Source organism: Calliopsis andreniformis, chromosome 5, assembly GCF_051401765.1.
Source record: "Calliopsis andreniformis isolate RMS-2024a chromosome 5, iyCalAndr_principal, whole genome shotgun sequence".
Classification (NCBI taxonomy): Eukaryota; Metazoa; Arthropoda; class Insecta; order Hymenoptera; family Andrenidae; genus Calliopsis; species Calliopsis andreniformis.
The window spans coordinates 7,712,278-7,738,749 of NC_135066.1; the positions used below are offsets into that span (position 1 = coordinate 7,712,278).

Sequence of the window (26,472 nt, forward strand, 5' to 3'; positions counted from 1 at the left end):
AGCATTTTGACGAACGGTATGGGACTCTTAATACACTATATATATATTACAAATTATACCCAGTCCTATGACTCTTTACAAGTCAAGAACCTCCGCGAGCCGCTTACATAACCAATAAAGAACAAACATTGTCCACTCCCTTACGCAATCGAAAATAATAGAAGCATATAATAGCACCAGAAACAATCAGAAATGGACAAAATATTGTTTTTTTCGCGGCTAGACAACTACTTTGGAACTACTTTGGAATACGTCGCTGAATTCGAAAGACTTGAAACTAGTATCCAAATCAATGTCAAACATACCTATAATATGTACCTAATATACAGAGCTGGTAAGGTGGCACCAGAAAAAATACGGATCTACATGGTTACTTAGACAGGATCACCAGATATCACATGCATTTCGATCCTAGCATATTACTACCCAAAGTGGTCACAACTACTAACTCAATCGACATATCTCCTATATACAAAAAAATACTACTACGTCAACCCGTGTCTCAGGTGCAGCTTTACCAGCTCTGCACAGTATGCGTTTCGAGCTCATCGAGCAACGCGAGAGAAGTCGACATGGGATAAGCAGGCGAGGAGGGCAAAAGGTTCGACGTATAATAGTGCGAATCGTCTGGCAAGTCGAGTGCTATCAGCGAATCGATAAGCTAAAAAAAGAAATTCCGTTCGCGTCGACACGCCACTTGGCAATAATTACTCGTCGTTGCATCGTTCCGTCGAACCGCGGATCCTTGATAGCGGGAAAAATCGCTTTACCTCCTACAGTCGAGTGTCCGGCCACAAGCCCGGATAAATCGACTAATTAACAGTCACTCGACCTAGAAAGGGGTGGAAGGGGGAAAAGAAAGATACAAATCGTAATGGTAACACGAGACATTACAGTTTGTCAAGGCGTGTTTGAGTGTTTGCGAGAATTTTGTCGCCTGTATCCGAAAATTCACAGGTACGACTGAATTTAACAGATTCGTTGAATGCAGGATTCAGAGTTCAGAAATTCTATTAATACTGAATATTATAATAATAATCTGGCTTTTAATTAATTCGACATGTCGAGCAATTTTAGTTTTCGATCTTTCGTTCAAAAGTAACATTAGATTTCTCCTTCCAAAAGAACTTCCGATGATGAAGTGCGAGATGGGGGCGTAAGTCTACTCTGTTCAGGCGTTTCTTCGAATTTTGCGTTGCTCTGTTCCCACAATAAGTCTGTTGCCGTAGACAGACAGATAATATCGAGAATTTACTCACGTGTGAAACTGTCTCCAAGTCGCTCATGTGCAAAGTCCCGACAATTCCTATCGAACAGGAGAAAGAAACTCCGCATCTCTCGAAACGAAGAGAGAATCTTCCCTCCTCGTAAACTACTGAAGAATTTACCATGACTGATGTGTATAGACGAGGACGAGCAGTTGCCCAAAAATTGCTTAGAATCACGTCCGTGTGTAAACCCTGGTCCTCGCTGGAACTCTTAGCAAGGTGGAGCACGGGGAACCGTATAAATATCTCGAGGCTGCACGCAAGACGATGGAAAAAAAGCCTTGCTCCTCGGGAATGGGGCGGCCTGTTACAGGCTCTTCAGAAATAAACCTGCACCACGTGCAGCCTTGATCCTGTGCACGCAACAGTGCCGTACACACATGTGACCATGGGTAAGCGTGAGCGTGGCACACGCACGTGCACACCCGTACACAGCGGTGCATAATATTACGGGCCGATTTATGGACGTGTGGCGAGCGTGTACGAATTTACGGCAGGCCATGCGATTTCTGACTTTCGAATGCACGGTTCCGCGCGACACGCTTATCGCGAACTAACCAGCGCGGCATCGGGTCAGCGACAACGCATTTTTAGAGTTTAAGAAGGGATGATCGAACGATGTTTAGTCGTTGATAAAGGATTATCTTAAGTCTCTAAGGTCTCTAGGTAAGTCTCTAAGCTCTGACCTAAAGAGCGTCATTTTCTATCTTTTATTGTGGATGCAGCGAAACGGAAGAACTTTTGTATTTACCATTTTTTCTAGAAATACATTGCTCTCGACATATTCTGGTAAGAGAGCTGTGATGAACTCCATAAGACTTAAAGTAAATGTCTCAATACCTGAACGCTTATGATTTCAAATGTCTCAGTAAGTGGATAACCTAAAAATGCATACTTTGATACTTGAATCGTATCCCAGTAAATTAAATGAAATTAGCGTTAGTATTCAGATACTGGAACATGATTAACTATTGAAAAATTTATCTTACCCAAGAATCGTCGATTGGAAACGTTTTTATAAAGAATTTCTAACAAACCAAAACACTGACCACTACAGTGGAACGTCAACTACTTGATGGTCGATCACCAGCAGACCGCGGATATTTATGAGAAATGGAACCTGCTTGAACGGATGTATTCAAGAAAAGTATAAGTGCAAAATAAGTTAATGAATTTATGAAACAAATTTGGGCATATTTTAGAATGTAATTTTTATTTTTAAGTAGGCACTTGTTTTATTCTGCAAATATTATGCAACATACAGTTAGGCGTTAGGCGTTTATAAAAAGATCTTTAATCTTACATTTCTATTTAAGCTACTTAGTAGATATATTAACAATTTGTCTTTTATATTATGTTAATTTATATGCACCTTCTCAAAAGTTAAAGAAAAAGTACCCTTCTACATGCGTGAGCACAAAACCAATATGGAACATGTGATCCTACTAGTTGCGTTTCCTTATTTTGTAATAAGTACGCTGAGAAAATTGAGATTTTCTCGATATCGCTATTTTGCTTTAATCTCCTGGGTTTTCGCTCAGTTCGCAATATCATACAAATAGGACGAGTCAGACACGTCATAAAAACCCAGGAGGTTAAAAAGCAATTGCAACAAGACCTTTGGCAATAGCGTGTACATGCATATCTCAGCCAATCACTACTATTATGTACTTATTTTTTGCCTTTTCTAATGGTACCTTATTTTTTCGAAATATGCAAAAAACGATAATATCTACATTCAACACCACTGTCAGATGGCAATTTTGACGAGTGATTTGATTTTCTCTAAAAAAAACGCAAATTTTTGCAAAAAAAATTAAGTAACTCTAAAATGAAAATTATTATACAATATACTACACTACTACTATTACTATATATTTAAACGAAAAAATTAAGCGTTTACCAACTCTCTTCACCTTACGTATTTTCACGGTTACCAATGAGTCTTCAAAAAAACCATTCACATTCTTATTCATCGTAAGATAAATCATCTGTTCCGAACGCATCCCCAAATTTTCCATCATTCTATTTAATCTCTAACTACGCTACGAGAGCGCCACCTAGACCACCCTCTACCACATTCTTCCCCAACCAACATGAAGTCACAACTCTGAGCTTCCTAAATCCCAACGATTTCCAAAAGCGTAAACATCTTAATGACCTTTCAATGAAAACAAAACAGAAGACCCAACATCCTACATTTGATCCTCGACAGCCATCGAACAATCACAACGCCATTGACTCCAGCTCTCAAACATTTCGAATTAGCCACTGCCACCCCGAGGGATGGGCTTTAATTCCGGAGAGCGGTCGGAAATTCCGCGAACAGCTAAAATCAGCACGCTTCCGCATAGTGGTGCAGCCGAAAAGCCGCTTTCGATAAACAGAGGAACAAGTTCCACGATTCCCGTGTGTGTCTATGACTCCGCGATACGCGACGCATGAGAAGGGGTTGAGAGGTAGGGAGGGATGGGGACAGAGGGGTAGGAGGAAGAGGGTGGAGCAAAGTCATAAAAGTAGGGCAGTAGTGCGGTAGAGCAATCAATAGAGGCCAGATCATGGTGGAGAGAGGTGGAGAGGGAGGTGGAAGCATTAAGCCACCGTGGAATTTTGGCCTCCCCGGTGGACAAGGACTTACCATCTGAGCAAGAAAAATCATTTTTAGCGTCTTAACTCTCAACTATAGGCACCCAGTTTTATGATACAGAGATTTCCATTGAAATATATTGCTACTGAGTGAAAATGAGGTATAAAATATTGCACATTCATCTGAAAACTTATTTGACAACTACTTCGGTTGTGTTATGATATAAATACATTATTCAGTGTATTATAAAGTAGACATTATAAAGTCGTTGCTATATTTAATGTATCTGGAAATTGTTTAGAGACAAACAGTAGAGATAACAAGTGTTGATCTAGAAAACGTTTTCTGCACTATAAATTCATTGATCAGCGATCCTATATCGAGGAAATTACGACACGTGGAGTGTCACTTATCGCTGAATGATTTGACTTTAAGCGTTATGTATGAAAATTCTTACTGTTTCATTTAATGAGAGAAATATGCTAATAAGCCATATCCTTTCTCGAACAAATCACAGTACCTTGCATTCTGACACCACGTGTTAAGTTCCCGCGGAAGTTAATTAACATTAATGGAAACTGTAGAGCCTCGTGTTAATCTGAACATGAGTTATCTTATTTATCGACTCTCGAGACGAATAAAATTGTCTCAAAATTGCTTTAAATACCATCTATAACGTCACCGATATTCTTCCATTAAAAATTAAACGCTAACAAGTCAGTGAACCCAATGTACATACCCCAAATTTAAATTAGAACTCTATCTGAATATGCGAGCACTCCAAATATTTATTGTAATTCGAGCTGGGGTTTAAAATTCCTTGTTCACATTGAAAATTCTATTACTCCCACAAAGAGTACTCAGACACGAATTTCGAATCTAACAATAAATTGAAATTATAACTGTTTTATGTATTCGGAATAGTAAGAATTTTAATACAGACATCCAAATCAATCGAGAACTCAAATATTTGCTTATTCGACTCCAATTGTAAGAGGCCTACAATCACTAATTGCAAGAGGCCGAATTTAAATAGTCATATTGTCAATATCATCTTTGAAAGAAGAAAACAATTGATAACGATACCGCACAGGAATCCCTCTGTCAGTACGATTGGGAAACAAGTGATCGACGGCACAGTAATTTTAGTATTCTGCGTATCTGTATATCTCCCTACAGTTTTGGGTACTACAGTGTTTTCTCGATATAGGCTCGCTGCTCAATAATGAGTTTACAGCATAGAACACGTTTCTAAGAGCAACTTATGCTTATAGTTATTCACCCTAGTCTAATCAAAACTGAGTGACAGTACACGCAAGAAAAACTATTTTACTCGAAATAAATTTCAAGCTTTCCTAAATATAGCAACGACTTTATAACGAGAGAATACTGTATTCTTTAGTATTCAAGACGTGCAGTTTTCCTTCGTCTTCGCGGAACACGCACGAGATAAAATCGTCACGTGTGCAAATGTGTGAATACCTGTCGCGACGATCATGTGTACCACAAACGTGAAACGGTTCGCTGTGTTACGTGTGGATCGCGAAGAGGTTATGATCCACGAAGGTGTACTGTGGCGAGGGACGAGTGCGATGTGTTTCGCAAACGAAGTCGAGAGTTTGTCAACGAACTTGAACGATCGTAGCGTTTTCATCGTCGAGCGCAAAACAAGTCGACGGTGAGATTCAGCGGAGAGACACCTAGTGGACTTTATAAAATCTTTCTCACTGAATTAAGGTGAGCACGAACGGGGGAGCGGAAAAAAAAGATGTGTTCTGTGTTGAACGCACTGCACGCAACATCGATTGGCGTCCAACGAACGGGAGGCCGTCGTGTTAATTAACAAGTAAATTGCTCACCTGGTTCTAAATATACCCGCGACACAACTCCACCATTTCACCGATTTTTCACCGCACTCGAACGCGTTATTGTTGTCCTTTGCTTTTTTTAAACGTGCACGGCTAATCGGTGACGCTATCTGTCCTCGCGTGCTCGTATTAAAAAACTCACTGTCTAGGTGGCAGCACTTGCCTTTTCCAGATGTCTCCACGGTACATGGCAACGATTCGAATCTTCTCGCAAACATTTTGGCGCCATTCTGGAACATGTTGAAACTTGCAGGATTTGAAGATTCTAAAATTCTAGACATTCCACGTCACAACCGTCACAGCCGATCCCCCATTGCTTTTCTCGCGATCAACTGTATGATGATTTATCTGCAACTCTGAAAATCAATGTACCTTAATACCACAGGGCAACAAAATAAAATATGTAATATATTCCGAAATATTATAGATTGACCTAAATGAGCCCTCATATTAGTCTGTGGTTAAGTGTTTGAATGAAATTCCACATTGGTGAAGACTTTAAAAACGCTTTTACTATATCTGTGCTATTTTTAAAACATTAAACAGAGTTTCAGTCAATCCACGACATACACACAAGCGAAACTGTGGGCAAAAGCAGCTTCAACCTTAAAACCTTGAGTTATATTTTCATATAACATTAACATTAAGCATTTACCTTTTAGGATCAAGAATTAAGGTTTAAAGATTTGAAGACTCGAGCCTAACATAGCGCTAACTGGCACATTAATTTGTAAAGAACATAAGATTGTTTATTGAATATCAAGTTTTACAAATATTATCACACACTTGTTTATGAATGTTTCATTGGAGATGGCTGCCTTATATACGTATCGTACAAATATAATAATTGTATTTTATAATAGCTGTATATATAATATGTATATAAATACTTAATTATCTTATAAAGTGGCGGTATTCTGTTTATATACATCAGTGGCCTGTAGCATTTAATCTTGATTATCGTCGAAATTTGATATTAAATTCTAACAAATCCACAAGTTTATCTAAGAGATGAAGAAAGATGAACAATGATAATGAGAAAAATGACATGAGAATAGTAATGACTACAATGATAATGTTGATGGAAGTGATTAAAAGCAACCAGCCTCTAGCATCTCGCAACATTCATTTATCCTCGATATTCCCAGCATACATAAAAATCAATAAATAATTATATAGATAAATATATATACTATATATATATAACTATCCTACTATACTTTTGTGGTAAAATATTTCCGCAGGCCACATCGTAGGCCCGTTTGTTTTTGTTTTTAATTACAAAGAGCTAATCAGTCCCTGAATAGGGCAAATAGTTACAAATTTTATGTATATATTACATATATATATATACCCAATGTACAAGCTGTTCCTTCTTGTCGGTATAGCTCGCACGTACACATTTCCGTCGATGTCAATACCATAAACGTTTATAAAATACTTTAAACTTCGATGCGAATAGAAAATATTAGAAAGTATCTTAGAATTATCTTTTCGTTAAGCGGCCCGCACACAATCAATAATACTATCGATATAAAAAAGTATTGACAATATCATTGATCGTGTTGCGATTCTTATTAAAAGAATGAGAATTGAATATTGGTGGGAACGGTGGGAACATTGACAATAATATTGATCATTTGCAATTGAAGTTCAATATCAGAAACAAATATTCATATTATTTACAGTATACATTCAATTGATTTTTTCTTTTTTATTAAATGAATCGATATACTGTCAATAATATTGATACGAATTGACAAAATTATTGTGAAATTGTATTAACAATATTATTGATTGTGTGAGGGCCATTTTAAACGTACAATCGTTTCGTCTCTAAATTCACTTGTTTAAGTAAAAATTTAATCAGGGAATGAATGCGATTTGCATATGTACGATCGAATGTATCGAATGCCTTAATACTATATTCGTGTATCTATACATATACCGAGCTAAGCCGACGACAAAAGAAACTCGTTCATCTTTTGTTGCTTGAAATGCGTGGGAGCTTCCCGTGTAGCAGCAAATATTCGAGTAATATGCAATACTCTGGATGTCAGTAAACGATTATCTAAAGCAGAAGTATCACATATTGCTTTGTACTTTATCCATATTGGACTGCTGCAACAGCGGGAACACGCTCGTTGATACGTCGCCCTTCCTTTCACAGAACTTTTTGTACAGTACTCAACGTAGGGAAAAATATAAAAATGCTTGAAACACGATGGTATAGTACGGAATACTACAAACGCCTTTATCATTAATCGGCGTGTTTGTTACATTATCCTGCAATTCCAGAGTCTCCTTTTCATTAATACTAAAGAGACCTCCATCGCAGTAAAAATGTGTAGAAAATTTTCGGGTAGCAAATTCCTAGCATTGGAAGGATATATACGTACTTATATATCTCGACGGATATGGTAAAAAACTGTTTGCTTAATATTCTATATGAAATTCGCTGTAAATATATATATGTGTCAATTAGATAATTGAACGATAGAAAAATTCGATCCACTGCTTCCTGCAAGTATATGTACGCGTACATAAAATGCAAGTCATTGTCGTTAATGATTGGTTTAAAACATTCTCGAACGAAACAACGTATATCTTACAAAATAACGATTTGTAAATATCCGTTAAAAAATATTTCGCGAAGACGATTCTTCAATTTAATTTACTCTATTAATTAGACCGACTTACATATTCCTAACTGGACGTTTGAAACGTAATTATTATTTAAGATAAATCAACTATCGAAACGGTAAATATATATAAACGCGAAAAGTTATTATCGTTCTCTGCGAAGATCGAATCACTATTTCCCTCTACGCCATACAGCTTATACGTAATACCCAAACTCGATGTTCGCTTTCATTACGTAATTCTAAAATAATATTTCTCAATGAGATCGTAATACTACATTGTTTTGTTTTAAGAGTATACGCATTATATCTTCCCGTGGATAAAACGGAATCCTTGTGTTAAGCTGCCGAAGCCACTGACATGAATATAGAGCAATTTAATACAAAAACTTTAAGGCCATTATATTTAATATTCCCGAAAATCCTGTTAAATAAAATTTATCGAATCACAGGCAACTTTCTTGATAGATAGAATTCCAATCTCAATAGTTACGTTTTGTTAAAACCCGATAATTATCCGTTGCCCTTTAATTGATTAATACTAAATTAATTAGTCTCAAAGTACTGTACCATACCAAACACTATTATTAGAACTGTTAGAAAAAAAATTCTAACGAATAAAAAAAATAGGAATGGTATTCCTACTGTCAGATTTTTGATACACTGAACTATAAATAGTTCGATTTAAAGACTCACGTGATCTCACCATTCTAAGCGTAAGTATGGCAGTCGACAGTATCGATATATTATACAAAATGTACTCTCATGAGTATAAATTACAGAATCAATATGGCAAGGAGCACGTGAGCTATCGGGTATAGCATAAATTGTTATTTTACTTTAGGCAAGATCGTCACTTTTCACCGAAGTATGTGAAAAATAATCCATATGATTATCCTCACTGTTATGCATGTGTAAAAAATGAAAAATGTTAAAACCGTTCTTCCCTACAAATTCATTGAGCTGGTAATTTAAAATATTCTAACTGTCAGAAAAGGACCTAGATAAGATTCAAACTTATCAATATATCCTTTCGTCGCGACTGGTTTGTATGTACCGTATATAATCTTACACGAAAATATACTGTCAAACGTTCAATTCTCGTGCTCAATTTTCAAATCGTACCACTTACGATCTTGCGAAATACATATTCACTATAAGAATGTGGCAGTGTCAAAATTACATTGGCAAGTATACTTTACGTTTTACCGTAAAAAACAACGTTAGTACCAGAGAAAAAAAGCAAATTGACTAGGAAACACTCGCGTTCTAGTCCATAAACACTGGGATAATAAATTTCCAGACGAACTCTTCAAAAAAGTTCAACACTGACGCCGTTCATCGGCCATCGATTATCCGTTGCCAAATTATATCGTATTTCCGTGTACCGAAATATGATCTTCGCAAAGAGTTTCGTCGTGCAACGTGATCGTCACACCTCTACCCTCTCAGGTACTAACATTGAGAATGTTTCATTGCAGTCTATTGAATTGAGATGGCACAAGGTTTAGGAACCTCTTCTAGCACTCAAACTCTGAAGCTGTTATGGCATTCAGATCTTTCATGAGACCCTCTAAATTAGCCATCTCTTGGTTCAGTTCTTCCGTGCTGTACGAAGGCTGCAAAAACATTAAAAAAGTTAATTCAATGTCTCATTTTCCATAAACAATCAATAAAAGGAGTAGACATGTTTATTTACACATTCAAGTATTTTTGCAATACGGGACTAAAAGACATTTTTCCGCATTTCACATCAGCCAAACACACAATTTAAGTAAGGCGCTCGTTACCTTTAATCGCTCAACTTCCTCTGACGTATGCACCGGATTCGAAACAGAAGCTAATCGATTCTTCGTTAATTGCGTGGTACTTTGTGGCTTCTTGTAAGGACTACCAGACATCGTAGGTCTTACAGTCACTTGAGATACTATACAGAGTAGGAACCACATTATAACATACTATGATAGACATAAATGAAAATCAAAATAAGTGTAACTAACCACCATGCTTTTGTTGTGCTGGTGTTGAAGGTGCAGATTGTGGAGGAGGCGCTGGTACGCTGAAACTTTTTAGAGGATGACCTTGCATCCTTTTACTACTGCTACTACAATCAGTTCCACCACCGCTATTGGTTGACTGATTACTATTGCCATAATGGCCCGAAGAGTACGGTGTACTTCCACTATACGATTGACCGCTCGTGCCATACGATAACTGCTTCGAAGTAAAGAAATATTCACATATAATTCTGTAGCTTATTTAAATTAAGTCCCACAAAAAATACTAGGTAAGTGTCACCCTCTTATTTTCTTCGATTTCACATATGTTAAATCTTTGAGGCGGGTTTCACCCTTTTAAACCGAATATCCACACATATAAAAAAAACGTATACTTAGTTTTTTGAGTACTATACATAAGTGAAATAAAAAAATCGGAGGGGAACACTTACCTAATGTTCCTTATCAATAACTTTGCAAAGATCTTACTTGGCTTTGTAGCGGCTCATAAGAGCTTGACATGTTACAAGAATCTGGACTCGATTCTGGTGTCGGCTCTAATGTAATGTGCGCTCGACTTAAGCTATATTGTGCCACTGTTCGAGGGTAGTTCTGTCTTACGGATGGCGTGTCACTGCAGGAAGTATGAATCGTTGGCTGCGACATGCTCGTATTCACGATCGGTGTAGCAGTCGCTATAGCTGCAATAGATCAAGAACTTTGTCATACAGCTTAAATATTTTTATTTAACGATTCACTGAGTATATCATATGACAAAGTTGACTTGTTTACGTGTTATTGTTACAATGAATATTGTCACAAGTATAAGAAATTAGATTTTCCACATCACTTTGTACACGATTCTACTTACGTTGATGTAAAGATGCACTGTCAACAGGAAGTGTAATGAGTTTAGGTTTGTGGCTTCCTCGACTGTGCTGCCTGTTCAGGGTCGAGCACTTCTCGTCAGAGTTACCTAATAGTGAGCGAATGAACAAAAACCAAGTAGGAAAATCAAGAAAACAGTAAACAAAACAAAATGTTCTTGTATATTGGTAGATGTTAAACTAAGGCAGCAAGAAAAATTATCAAAATTGCGTATTCAATTATGTTAGAATTAAATCGTATCAGTATTGCTTGTAGTGATAATCATAAAAAAATTTGTTGTCGACGATTAAATTAGGTGAACAAAATACTGTGCAATTGTGTCTGCAGGATGTTATGATACCTTGAAAGATAGCATTATCTTTTACAACTTACCCATGTAACTTGGTACATATGTACGTTTGTCCAATGAACTAGAATTTCCACGGACACTTTCTTCGCTGTAATCTTGATTACTTGATCTTGGTAACGTATTACTTGTCACACCACTGGTAGATGCTTCTCCGTTTATTGAAGACTTCTCGAGAGCTTTAAGCTCCATCTGATCATGATGAATCCACAAGTCTGGAGGTTTGATATTTATTTTTGGATTGACATCTTTCATGTACCTATAACATTTTTATTAGATTGTACAGTAAAATAATTTTCATTTATATTTGCATATATATACATACCCCTTTTTTCGATCAGGCGTATCTGGATTGCGTTTACAACACACGACTACGACAACCACTGCTACACCAGTGATAATAACAATAGAGCAACCCACAATAATATAGATCAATATATTCGAAAGTCCTCGTCCATCTGTAAATTAAAATAGCAATGCAATAGCTGTTTCTGAAGTTTAAAAAAAATGAAATAGAACACGATAAAATAACTGTAACATGTATATTTGCATATGCCACGTATTTATATTCGTCATTCACTACTCTACAGTGCATGCCATACTATGATAAGATAGTCGACAGTAATCTAAAAGAGGATATCTTACCTCGACCATGCAATTCATCATAGACATCCATGCCATTGCCTAGCATAGAAATAAACAAATTAAAGGCAATAATTAACGTACCGATATTATGTACAGACAATATAGAAAGTTGAATAAGTGAATACATGCATGCATGTTTGTACATAAAAATATTTACTTTGAGGTGTTTTGAATGGAACAGTCGTCGAAAAGGGGCCGTATCCTTTCGAATTGCGTGCTTGAATCTTGAAATAGTAAGTTGTATTTGGTTTAAGGCTCTTCACGATGAACTCGGTTTTATCACCAATAACAGCTTCGATTAACCAGTCGCGATCCCACTTTGTATTATCAGTAGAATAAAAAATAATATACCCTGAAACAAATTAATTTTCGTTTCAACAATTTTTCATAATTCATTTTTATATATACTAGTATTTGACATTTTGAATAAATCAGTGATGAAATACCTGTAATTGGTCCATTAGGTTGTTTAGGTGGTTGCCATCGCAGTAAAACAGAAGTTGGACGGTCTTCTATACTTTGAATAATCAAATCTCTCGGAGCAGAACTTGGTGCAGCTTCTTGAGTTTGATTTGAAACAACCATACTCCATGGTGATTCTCGTTTACCCTGAAAACAATAATAAAGATGGCATTTTTCAAACACTCTTCGGTATTAATATGAACTTAGAATAGGATAGGGTATTATACACACCTTGATAAGTTTAACTGCAAACTCGTACAGTGTGTTTGGTTTCAAATCATGTATCATACAATTGAGATCAGTGACATTAAGATATTTATAACGAGGAATATTGCTATGGTGATGCGTGTAACGTACAACATAGAAACGATTATCCGTTACAAACTGCAAAATTATCATTTGTTAATAAAATTTATGAAATCATAATGAGGCACATAAAATATAAAAATATGATATGTTGCAACCTACTTGTTGCGTTTTCGGCAAAGTTGTATCAGTCCAATACAATACTACTGTGGTATCCGAAAGAACAGCAGCTTTAAGTCCAACTGGCGGTATCAAAGGCACAGAAGTTTCAGACACAGAACGTTCAGTTGTTCGTACATTCGCATAGGCCGGCGGGCCATCACCAGCATCGTTTGTTGCTCGCAAAGATATGACATACTCTGTCATTGGTTCTGAAAATAATTATTACATATTAATACTTTTATTCAAAAATTACGACAATATGCTATAATAAATTATAGAATTTGAACATTCACCTAATTGATCTATGGTAAACGAACGTTCTTTGCCATCGAGTAGTCGAACTTCTACATCAGGGACTCCTTTCCCCCACCCAAGTTTATACCCCTTTACTTTGATACTTTGATCTTTGGGTGGATTCCAAAACACTTGTATATTATCGGACATCATTTTTGCTATAAAATACATAAGAAAAATGGTCTTAGTACTATTGAAATATTCAAAATACTTTTGTTTTAATATCTATGATTAAAATAACATAAAGTCTAACTTCTTAAATTGCTAGGTGTATTTGGCACTCTTTTCTCATCTAATTCGGTCTCGTACGTCTCTATTGGTATCCATTCTGTCCAAGGTCCAGTTCCGTTCACGTTTAAGGCACATATACGAACTTGATAGACTACGTGTTTCTCAAGTCCTGTAAGCACTCGTGAGCGTTGGTTTCCTTCAGTCGTTATAGTGACTGGCTGTGAACCCCGATCGTGTCGACGATAACGAATTTTATAACCGGTGATAATTCCATTTTGTCCTTCCAATGGCGGCTCCCATCTTATTATAATACTCTATTAAAGACAAGAAAACATATAATGACATTCTGTCAACTTCAACATTATTAATTTCTAAGTATAATACGCACTGTAGGACTAGCTGGTTCTACTGTAACATTGTGTGGTGGTTGAGTAGGTTGTGCACTATAAGTCCGCACTACAATATCTCTACTAAATGCGCCAGGGCCGTTCTCATTCACAGCTTGAATTCTAATACTGTATTCTGTATAAGGCACGAGATCTACCAATTCGTGCATGGTACTAGTTGTTTCACGCGTCACGTCTTCATTGTCACCCTTCAAATAAAGTACCAAATATCAAATATTTATATTCCTAAAGATCTGTAGCGTAACCAGTAATAGTATTTCATTGAAGTTATATACCTCTGCAAATGTAATTATGTACTTAGAAATTCTGCCATTAACAACATGTGGCTTTTCCCAAGATAATGCAATGCTCACACTGCTTGTAGCATGACCCTCTAAGTTTAATGGAGGTCCAGGAACATTGGCCTATTGCAATAGATTGATACCATTTTAATTATGTAACTACTCAATCAACTGTTTATTAATTTCTGTTAAATTCTGAACAGACCTCTGCAAGTGTAGTAACTTTCAATACTTCGCTTGATATTCCAGGACCTCTTGCATTCAGAGCAACCACCCGAAACTGATACGTCATACTTGGCTGTAAACCTCGTATCATTGCTTCTAGCTTTTGTTGTGTAGTTGTAACTCTTTCTCTAGAAGATTTTATTGTCATATGTGAAGTATACTTAAAAATGAAGGAAAAGCGAATAGTCAGGGAATGATTTATCACCTTTGAGCGCCTTCTTGCTTGTAATAAATATAATAATTTAGAATATCTCCGTTTGTATTTTCTGGTTCTTGCCACCGTAAAGTTACGAATCTGGCAGTGACAATGACGAGACTTAAATTCCTTGGAGCTGACGGGACACTTCCTTCTATCGACTCCAGGCTGTCTGTGTCGTCTACAAAATGGGATTTTGGATCGTAAAGGGAATTAGGAAATCTAACAGATCCAGGGAGGTCTGCAGGATCATCGGACGGACTAATGGAAAGTGGTGGATTGGGTGTGAAAGCGGATAATGTGTGACCTAAAAGTGTACTTGGATGCTGCCACGTTTTATTGTATAGCTGACGATGTAATAATAACTTCTTTTTAGGAACTGTCTTTGGAGTAGTTGTCTTATGGGAATTTACTTTTCCTGGATACATTTGTTAGCATGCAACACAGTTAACAAGGAGGAAACGCAAATGGAGAAATGAAAGAAAAATAAAATTAAAATTTCTAGCGAAAGTAAACATAAAAAAATAATATTTATCGAGCTTTTAAACCAAGGGAAATTAAAAGAAACTGATAACTATGTACACAAAATTTAACTACATAGATTACATTAATACGGAGTGAGTACTCACTAGGCTGATTAATTGTTAGGCGTGCTGCAGCTTGTATACTTCCAGCAGAATTTGTTCCAATACACTGGAAAATTCCTGCATCTATAGCTAGTAGACCATTAATTCTAAGGTAACTGCTGAAAGTAATTACATAAAGGAAATGTATTTCATAAAATTAGTTACGCTCTTTTGATCTAGTAAAAGTTATGCCTTATGGACCTACCCATTAATGATTTGCCAATATGCACTTAACGTAATACGTTCTCCGTTTTTAAGCCATGTAATTTTCGGTTCTGGTTTTCCATAAATTTCACACTCAAATTCTAAATCTTGATTCTCACTAGCTACCTTATCCTCTGGCTTTTTTATAAATCTTGGTGGCACTAAAGACAGAAGAAAAAAATATTAATTTTTATAGATAAAAGAAGAATCATGTAGATCCGAAAAGCAAAATACCTTGCACAATTAAATCAGCAGCTGCATCTGATGTTTCGACTTCATTTTCTGCACGACATTGGTAAGATCCATCATCTATTTCTTGAACATTTCTAATTACAAGACTGGAAGCAGCAACTTTACGATACCTAAAAAATAAGTCGAATATTTAAATGATTTAAATTTTATTGTTCTATACATATATTCATGTCACATACCTTGAATCAAGAGATGCTAAATCAATAGCAACACCATCTTTTAGCCAAAGTATAGTTGGCTTTGGATAACCATTGGCAGCACACTCTAATGTAACTGTTGATCCTTCAATAACTACTTGTGGCAATGGTTTAGCAATAAAAACTGGTGGTGTACTTTCTTGATCTGTGATACAAGATTAAGAAATCACAGTTTATGTCTTCAAAAGAATTATGTTCATTAGATATTATTTTTCTTAAAGGTTGTACTAACCAATATCACTTGTCAACAATCCTAATTGTGCTTTATTACTGAGCCTATATTGTCCATAACTGCTAGCATTACACCTATATGATCCAATATCTTGTATATTGACATCATCAATTTCCAATGCACCTATTAAGTGTAGGAGAGGATCAGTCATGTTTCAATTATTTCTGTTATAGTGAAGAAAATAAAACTATACCTGATGGTAAAACTGTCATTCGACTATCATCAAGTTTCAGTGGGTGTTCATCTTTCAACCAATGTATACTCAAGGAATTAGATGGTGAACGAAGAGTACAACTTAAGTATGCAATTTGTCCTGGATAAACCATAGTATCCTGAGGTTCCTTTTCAAATCCTGGTAAACCTTCAAAGTAAAGTTTTTGATATAAATAATTTTAACTTTAAATATTCTTGTAGTATGCAATAATCATAATATATTACATTTAAAAAAAAAACTCAATACTAATTCTAGATACTAACTTGCAAGTTTAATTGTAGCTGCTCGAGAGACAATAGCTCCAACATTATCTATGGAAGCTAAGCACTGATAGCTTCCAGTTAATTCTTGACTTCTGCTATAAACATTATCTATATACAATGACCCATTCGCTAGCCGAGATCTATAAAACAAAAAAGAAGAGGTATGGAAAGATTCTCCAATGGCAAGGCATTATTCTGAATTTCTATGATCTTACCGGTAACTGTCCCCAATAAAATTAATTAGTTGGCCATCATCTGTTCGCCACTGGATAGTTGCTTCACCAAGAACACTTTTTGCTTCACAATCCAATCTAGCTGAACCTCCTTGCTCAACCACCACATCTTGTGGTTCAATGGTAAAATATAATCCACCTGCGCTAGCTGTTAGGAGTAAGTACAATTTATAATCTCTCATTAAAAAAAAGCATTAAATTATTTTCCATAATTAAACAATACAAACTAGTAATTGCAACTTTATGAAACAGGTTTCTAAAAATTCTAGAGTAATGCATCCCTTAATGAGTTTCTAGATAATTAACTGGCATAGGGTAAAGTTCATTGTAGCCATAATATCAAATTTTCGCTATATCTTACAAGATATTAACATGTGAAGACATCTAAGCATTAACATTAAAATGGTAAATATTCCAAACTAATGGTGGTACATCTAGTAACGGAAAAATGTGGAAGCGTGAATAGAGGGAGAAGGTAAAGAGGTCGGCAACCCTATGAAGACACCCTTTAGGCAAGACACCCGAGCCGGGTGCCTAAATTCTCTTTTCTACTTCTTCTTTTCTTTCTTTCCAGGGGCTTTGCGATCGTCCGATACGATATACGCAACCACGACGCAAGACAATTCAACGTCGTTTCTGAATAGTCCTTCGCAAGGAAAAAGAAACAAGAGAATTTCAGCGAGACACTTTTATGGGATGCGATCCAAATAATTTTTATCCATGAAATATTTTTTTGGCGTAAGGATCGACAGCGAACAAAGAATTTTATTTCCGTTTATATATCGCTATGAATTACAGAAGTTATGTACCTAGGATGTTGTACATTATTACTGACATTTTAGTTTAAAAAAAAAAGAGAGAAAAAGAAGAAGAAAACACGCAAATGTTTTACACATAATATTAACAACGTGAGAACTGTGAAACATTCTGGGTATTTTTAATAGTTTTTATAAACAAATTTCCAGAAATTTTATTTGTTATTTCTTTTATAAGAAATTATTTCCTTCTCGATTTTACGATGACTCATCAAACATGTAGTAGAATTGTAAATGATGTAAAATAACTATTATTATTTTCACGACAAAACATTTTATAATCATATAAAATCAACTCGATCGGAAGAATTTCATTCAGTTCGTTAAATTCTTCTCATGAAATTCTTAAGACTCTTTGTGAAAGAGATACGCATTATATGCAGACAATTATGAATATTTTCCCGGGCTAACAACCTTCCGGTAGGAATACCTCGCCTCTGGCCCTCAACTCTCAGCCAAGACCGTTACAAAAACTCTATGAAATCCACTAGAATCGTAGAACGCTTAAACCTGACGCGTGCATATTAAAATTTAATCTAAAGTGAAATATGAAAGACCTACATTCTAAAAATGTGTTGAATATCAAAATTGAAATAAATTTTATAACGCGAAACTCCTAAAGAACACGATTACATATAAATATCGCTTGTTTTGTTGCAACAATGACGTAACTCAAAAATTTGTTCTTTTTGACTTATTAGTACAGAAGGAATGATTTTTGCATTAAATGGTAATATTATCTTGTTTCAATAAAAATCATAAGTTTTTAGTTATGTCACTGTTGCATCAAATGGGTGATACAGTTATGTAGGTATGCGTTTTAAGAGAAAATAGGAAAAGACACGCAATGAATAATCACACTGGCCGTCAGAGAATCGATTAATTCAATTGACGCTTCCAGAAAATTGAGAAACACTGTTCTACGGTTATTGGGTTACAGTTTCACGCTCACGGTGGTCTGTCACCTTTCCGTGCAACCTTCGCGAAGGAGGGAACACGTCTTCAACGATCGACATGGAGAGAAATAATTCTCTTCATGAATCGCAGTATCGTAGTCTCTAAATAACTCTCTTTATGAATCACAATATTCTCTTCGCAATATCGTAACTTCTAACGATTGTTCGAACTTTTCCGCCAATTATGCAGGTCAGTTCACATGATCGCTGGAAGAATCTGAATTTCAGAGTCAGAATGTATTATGCCATAGTTCTAAAATTCTAGACGAGAGCAAATTAGAGGAGTAATAACTTCGTAATTTTAAACCACTATACATAAGTAGTTTCTCGAAGGCAGGTAATGTAGAGGTATTGACTATGGGTCACCCACATTAGTTATTACAAATAACAAAAATATGAGAAGACGATATTCTAGTGTAAACTCTTTTACTATAAATTTCAAATTCAGATTTTCTGACTTGCAGTAGGTATTAGTAATTATGATAAGAGTGAAAAAGTGAGAAAATGAAGAAATATTTGAATGAGATGTCGACATTAAGAAGTGAAGAAATGAGGAAATACTAAAAAATTGGAGCGTCAAGAAATGAGGATATGAAGAAATGAGAAAAAAAAATTGGAGGGTGCAAAAATGGAAAAATTTTGCAGAAGCGAAGAAATGACGAAATATTAAAGGGGTATAAAAATAACAAAGAGATGTACATAGCTATAAAAAAGAAGAAATGAACATTTACAAAAATACCGAAGAGATGGAGACAAGGAAAACTAAAAAGATGAAGAATGATAAATCATGTCATCTTGAATGATAAGAATATCGAGCGACGAGTCCTCAGTGTAAACCTTTTAATTGAGTAGCTTGAGGTCAATCAACTCTGTCAGCTGACCAAAAGTTACCTAATGTAAACGTCGTTTTATCCAGTCTACCACAACAACTTGTTATAGACTGTTTTCTTTTTCTTAAAAATTTATTTTACAGAGATATAAACCCTTATTACAGAACAGGTTTAGCTTATGATCGAACCATGTATTTAAGCCCTTGTAAAGCTTTTTTGCTTTCTATCTTTGAAATCAAACACTAATAAAGCCAACTGGATCCGGATTTCGAAGCTCGTACCCCTTTTTAGCGCCATTTCGTTCTCTTGATCGCTAGCGGATGCGTGAACAAAAACGCCGATGAGTAAAAAGGAACAAAGAAGAGACAGGGAAAGGACGCGCGAAATTCGGCACCCGATAGCGCCACAACGCTGCATTCTCAAGGAAAATAAACCGTTCGCCGTCTGACTATTTGATTTATGAGTGCGGGCGACAACCTACCGCACAGCATACCGAAATAGATCAAGAGGAGAACCATTGCAACGTGCGTGCAAGGTAAATCTGTCGCGAGAACAACCACTGCACCTTATTATATACACAGCGTTCAGTAATTTGGCCTACAATCGAAACGGACCGACATCTTATCTAAAAATACAGCGAAAATGTAGGAGGAGGAATCAAAAAGTAACCTTAATATGGCAATAAGACGTCTAAATCACGTAGACAGTTATGCTACGAATACTACTGTAAATCACAAATTAACTTGCAAACAATTATTAAATTTACATATTTATATTCTAAAAATATTTAAGTCTGTGGAAACTATTGATATGGAACCTGGTAATTTTGACATTACAATTAACATCATATTCATTTTATAAATATTTAATATCAACAGGTTTCAATCAAAGTCTTTGTAACTTAAAATTGGGTATCCATAGTTGTGGGTTAACATAGAAATACATTTCTATATTAATAAATGTATTACTTTTTCACTCCTTCTTGTAAACTATAATTTTTCCTGTAGTAGTATATTTCTGGAAAAAAATACAAGAGAAAATTCGTTGATTCACTTTATAATGAACACTATTACCTAATTCATCAAATTCTAAATACCTATCAATTTTCTCGAGAATAAAACCTCTTAAATAAAACTTATTTTTATCCTTATCTTTATCCCTGGCATCATATTCTCTTCAATTGTATAATGAATTACTCGACACCGTGTATATAGGGTGTTTGTCAGAGATCGGTTTATACATCTTGTTTAGTAGCATAACGGGAGCGGAAGAGTGAGAGGGAAGGAGGGGGAACGAAAGTATCATGTACAAACTCTAGCAAGTCTTGAAGTTGCTATCTCGGACGAGCTAAATGTATCGGATAATTTCTTATAGATAAGGTTCACACGATCGACACGAGAATCGTTCCGCGAGGTATTTTCTCGCTGTCCACGGGACGATCATGTCCGAGCGAAAATGATTAGAAAGTGTTAATATACTTTCACCCTCTACCGATTGCTATAACTTTTTTATAATGACCATTTATGTAATTGTTCGATCTCTTAAAAACTACCTTTCAACCCAAATGCATTGTCAAGTTTACCAATAGTAGTCCTGGAAGGAACATGTACAATCAATTATAGGTTATATTACTCTCTATAATCTTACAGAGTGTAACTCTACATATCTACCTGAGACCGAGTACCTAAAACTATGACAATTGCTCTCGAAAATCAACTCTACCAAAATACATAATATTGGCTAATTTCGAAAAGCAATTATGGTAAACAACTATAAGTCGATGAACAACTTAAGAATACTCTCAGGATCACGTATCCTAAAAGACTTAGCTAAGCACATACTCTAAAATACGTGTCAGAGATACAAGTTAGCAACAAGCTTACAGCGGATACATCCTGAAACATACTTTTTGATCGATTTTCCTTTCCCTTTGCCCGCGAACATTCAAAAGCGTATTCGTCCCTTCGCGCTGATATTTCAACGCGATGATATATCTCCCGGATTTTTTGCAGGCGCAGATTAATTCACGGGGCGAGTTTGCATACCCGTGGAAGCCAGCAAGGGAAGGAGAGGGAGAATGCTGAAAAACGCGGTAAAAGTACTCGACATGTGACGAACAGACCGTGAAGGCAAGGTACGTACAACACACCGTGCCGCTGCAAGCCTACGGGGTGTCCCATAAATACTGATAAATCCTGTGACGAGGGTGAAGGATATTACGATCTCCCCTGTGCGCGGAAATCAATTAATCGTAGGCGACAGTTGGGGATCGCAGGGAGGCCGTTTGTACGAAAAGCTACGGGTAAATCCATACTCGACATCAGCGATCGATAAATGAATTCCCTGAACCGGGTTTCTTCCATCCTCCTTCCTCTTATCTTTCCTGTACCGTGACTGTTACTTCCGTTCAAGGAGGTACAACTGTTCCGCGAAAGACGTCCGAGAAAGAAGAGGATCGGGGAAACGATGCACTACCTTGAAAGGATAACACGTAAGGCTGTAACACAGTAATGGAATTATTGCCATGATGCGACGACTTTCAACGAACGTGATTCTTTTGTGAGACACGGAAAGAGTGATGCAAGCTGATTTACAAAACCTCAGCGAGGAAGAACGATGTGAACTTCAACGACTCTTTCTCATTCACGGTTTGAAAAAAGTATGGTGGAACCTGCATATCTAGATTGATAGGAAGACATGAGTTTAAATGAGAGATCGATCAGTTTTCTGAGAGTAGGATTCATTTATTTAAATATGGATCGAGGAACTTGACTATTTGTTCATATATTTGTGAATCTTATATCTATCTGACATTTTTACAACTAGATTGCATCCACAGTTGTACTTTTCTTGTGAAGAATCTATCTATGTTATTCTCAATATTATGTATTTCTGTTAATTTTGTTACACTTTCACCATTTTCAAGTTTTTTAATTATTCGGTATTTTTCATGGATAGTTTACGCTAAGATGTTATTATCACACCGCACAGTATTAGTTTTACATTAAATCGTTTCGATCAGAATTCAATTAGCTAAAGAAAACTAAGTCTATATTGTATGGTAAACGTTACATATCTGCAATAGGAAAAAACATTCTTACTAAAAATCACTCTCAGTCAGATATCAGAACAGTGGAATAGAAGAACGTTCAAACAATGACTGTTCGGAGAAGCGAGGCTATTGAACGCACCAGAAGTGCTTCGCAAATTTTGGTCCGTTGATTTCATACATGCGCCCTGCTTGAAATTCAGGGTACTTGACCGCATTAAAAGAGAATAAGGCGTCTAAATGAAATTAATCGGAGATTGTTCGTTGGGATGCAGAGAGTGTCTCAGGTAAATCACCCTATACATCAATATGCACGCGCATTCGCCGCGTGGGCGATGACCATTAAGGTGTCGTTACGACATCGGTCGCAGTATACACGCGTTTGTAAATACCACTTTACATGGAACGCGTTTGGACGCGCTCGTGTTCCACGATCGTGCCGTATTTGGGCTACCAGTGCTAACGTAGATCTTGGATGTGCCGAATCTACATCGCCAAACAAGCTCGTGCAACACGCTGACCGCAAACGGTAACGAAATACGTGACAGATCTCTATTTTCATTTTCACAAGAACTCGATGAAACCGAACTGAGCAGAAACTACACGTAATTCGATAGGTCTCAGCTGAAAGATCGATGAATTGAAATCGGGGACTCCGCGTCAACGTTCGACTCATTATGCACCGCCTATAAGCCCATAATTGTTCTGCAGTTTGCTGCACGTCGATGGAGTAATATCCCTGCAGACAAAGCTAACTGGTTTATTTGAGGAACGCACCCTTTTAAGACCCCTTTCATTGTTTGACCGCCTCGCCACCGCGATGAGCAGGAAATGGATCTTTATATCCAACTAGCCGAATGTATACGGCAATAATGGAAAGCAAATAGAAAGGATAATGAGGGAGTATATTTGTGGAAAGTAAAGAAAGAAAGATCGATTCAATTTTGAATACAGACAGTTGATACTGGTAACGACTGACTCGACGACTACTGGACGCTTGCTAGATGCATTTTCTATTGCGATAAAATCGCGAAGAGAGGCTTGCCGCATTGTTGAAATACTTTTGCCGCAGCGTTTAATGCTCCTCCCGGTCTAACCTCTTTAATGAATCTGTAATATGAACGCTGGAGACTTTTTATATTCGTGTGTGTACTCTGCGGGCTAGAACAATGGTGTCCCTAGCCCCTAGACCCACCTAATAAAGCTCTCCCGATTCGTCGTCACTTTTATCAGGGGAACCATTGAGGGAACCTCGTTATTGCGAGAGTATTACCAAGGGATGCGTCTATGTCCAGATCGTCGCAATCGGAAATACACCCCGAATCACCCCCTTGTGTGACGACGTAACCTCTGCATCAATAACAGTCGCTCGAGACAGTGATTCTCAACTTAAGACACTTAAGTCTTCGACATTGTTAAAGATCTTGAATCTTTTATAACAAGCGGAACACGTGTTCTACTCTTCGCGAAATATGCAACAGCGTCCTTCTTCCACCGTAGAACCTCCGTTGTCCGAATTAATAGGTAGACAAAAGCGTTCGTATAATCGAATTTTCGCATAATAGAGCAGTAAGTGTTTAGTATTCAGTCTTTTACACAACATCTATGACAAAATGAAATAAGATATTTGTTCATATATACTTTCATATCGCACGTGTACTTCAAAAGTGGTACAACTCGAAAAACATGATTTTTTAATTACAGCAATAAATCAGTTTGTAATAAAAAAGTTTACTAATTAAACATCTAAGTTATAAAATTTATTCAAAGAATGCTTCAAATATAAATTACATATTATTGGAATAATAACAAGAAAATTATTTAATGCAAGTAACATAGTTACCAAATTTGTTTAGCAATTAAAGTGAGCTATATAATAGATGTTTCGATATTGCTGTCTCTAAGTAGTTTCGTTTCTTAGTTCTCATAATTTTTATTGAATCAAACCATTTTGTTATGGGCATCGTCTTACAGAAAGAAATAAACACTATGCATAGATTTATATACAGTATTCTAAATAGGAAATATGCTGTCAGATAATGGAACGTTCAGATGAGAGAATGTTCGCATAGTAGGGCGTTTGGATACTGGGTGTTCGGATAATAGAGGTTCTACTTAAGTCCCTTGTACGATTCTTACGTACACAAATTATTTAATCTCGCGTTCGATTCTTTGTTCGCACGTTGCGTCCGTTCGCCTGATTCGGTATGCAGAGTCCCTATGGTTAAATGGCTCGTTATTTAATTCAAAGTCGTATAGTGGTAAACGATTTAATGAAACAACTACTTGCATAATAATTGCACGTTATAAAAGTATATTGCGCGCAACGAACGGAGGAATGATTTCCATCCGACGGATCAAACATGCATTACGTTTTCCACGAAGACTCGTGACTTCTTAATCGCAAACAGGATCCAAAGTGAATCTTGACAACTCCCGCGCGTAGCTTCTCGTGGAGAAAAAAAAATCAATCGGTGTCTCTCACGGTGGAAATCTTCGAGCATAATCCCGAGAACGTTTTCCATGGCGTAATCTCATCGGGCGTTAAGAGATTAGCAAACAGAAAATCTCTGAACGGTCTCGTAAATATTTGCCTACCACGATCAGACAGGATGCAAACAGTGACAGCCGTAAACCAACACGCAACGATGTTTTTCCCTGTTTTCCGCGATCATCGACTAAACATCGAAAATTCATTTTCGGTTCTCTTCTGTAACTGTTGCCGAAGGCGTTTTTACAGTATATATGTGGGTGACAATACTGCCCCTGCGCATACACTGCGTTCTCACTTTCGAGATTAACACGGGGCACCTGTGATTTCAATCGTTTCCCGATAAGGTACGATTGTAGAGGAAAATATAGTAAAAGCATGGCCTTTTACGGGAACGCGATGTTGGAGAGTACGTTTCTGTGGTAAAAAGCGAAGGAGCTTACCCAATACGACGAATGTCAACAAAGCCAACGGGACAGCGAGAGTACGCGGCTCCATTGGGCTAGCGGGTGTCACAGACTCCGACGCGTACGAAAACCCAGCGTTATTTCTTCACGCGATCGCTGCACAAGCATACAATGTCCTGTCCAGCGAATACATGCCAAACTTTTTTGACTCACTGTCGCGCATCAAACGACAGGTCGAGTCTCGCATCCGTGAACCTCATTCTCGCACAACACTGTCGCGGAACCGATAATAGAACATGGCTAAAGGACGGCTATACACCTCCGCATTGTCTCGAGTCGGCCGACGGTCTGGCGAGCGCCGCCATTTTGTACAATCTTGCGATCGTGGCGGCATCGACGTGAGATTGCAGAATTAACAGGTGGTTTGAACTAGAGTTCGACACCCACTGTTCTGCAAAATGTTCAAGTGTTCAAATGTTAGTAGAATCTTTCATATTCGAATTCCCATTAACTGAGTATTCTAACATTCGAGTGTTTTGGTATTCGAAGAGAACGTCTCCTCGTGTCTTGCCTTTTTTTATTATAGTATGTAGTATTTACGTATCGCATAACTGCAAGGTAAGCGACATAACTTAAAAAGCTTTAGAAATTTTTTTTTAAATTCAGAATATAAAAAGATTTCGTAAACATTCTTTGACTGCTGACAATTTTAGTAATTAAACTTCGAAAACAACAAGAAAAATTCGAAATCCTTTTGTTTTGCGTAATTTAGGAAAGAAAAGGATGTTCATTTCGTATTCGGTTTACATCCGAGTGTCCTACGTCTTTGACATTTTGCATTTTGAATATCCTTAGGATGTTCTTAGGTCTTCAATTGTGAATATTGTAGAAACGTTCG

At 36.7% G+C, this 26,472-nt stretch overlaps 2 protein-coding genes across 3 annotated transcripts in view; both read right to left on the reverse strand.

Annotated features, from left to right (window-relative positions):
- Positions 1-5,963, reverse strand: part of LOC143179467 (uncharacterized) — a 39,441-nt gene extending 33,478 nt beyond the window's left edge. For both annotated transcript variants that reach the window (XM_076378721.1, XM_076378719.1), the window contains exon 1: positions 5,715-5,963. The gene's annotated coding sequence lies outside the window, so the exon portion shown is untranslated. The remainder of the gene's footprint in view (positions 1-5,714) is intronic.
- Positions 5,964-6,450: 487 nt separating this feature from the next.
- Fra (neogenin protein frazzled) lies at positions 6,451-26,114 on the reverse strand. The gene is given in 29 exon segments (XM_076378724.1): positions 6,451-9,984; positions 10,156-10,292; positions 10,366-10,579; positions 10,852-11,063; positions 11,234-11,338; positions 11,623-11,855; positions 11,922-12,054; positions 12,242-12,280; positions 12,399-12,593; positions 12,688-12,850; positions 12,935-13,087; positions 13,172-13,380; positions 13,465-13,623; positions 13,719-14,010; positions 14,085-14,291; positions 14,379-14,507; positions 14,590-14,737; positions 14,815-15,223; positions 15,435-15,550; positions 15,637-15,796; positions 15,870-15,997; positions 16,067-16,229; positions 16,317-16,439; positions 16,510-16,677; positions 16,794-16,933; positions 17,009-17,174; positions 25,611-25,680; positions 25,683-25,772; positions 25,774-26,114. Coding segments are annotated over 29 exon segments (4,608 nt in total). The 5' UTR covers positions 25,822-26,114; the 3' UTR covers positions 6,451-9,885.
- Between the last annotated feature and the right edge of the window lie 358 nt (positions 26,115-26,472).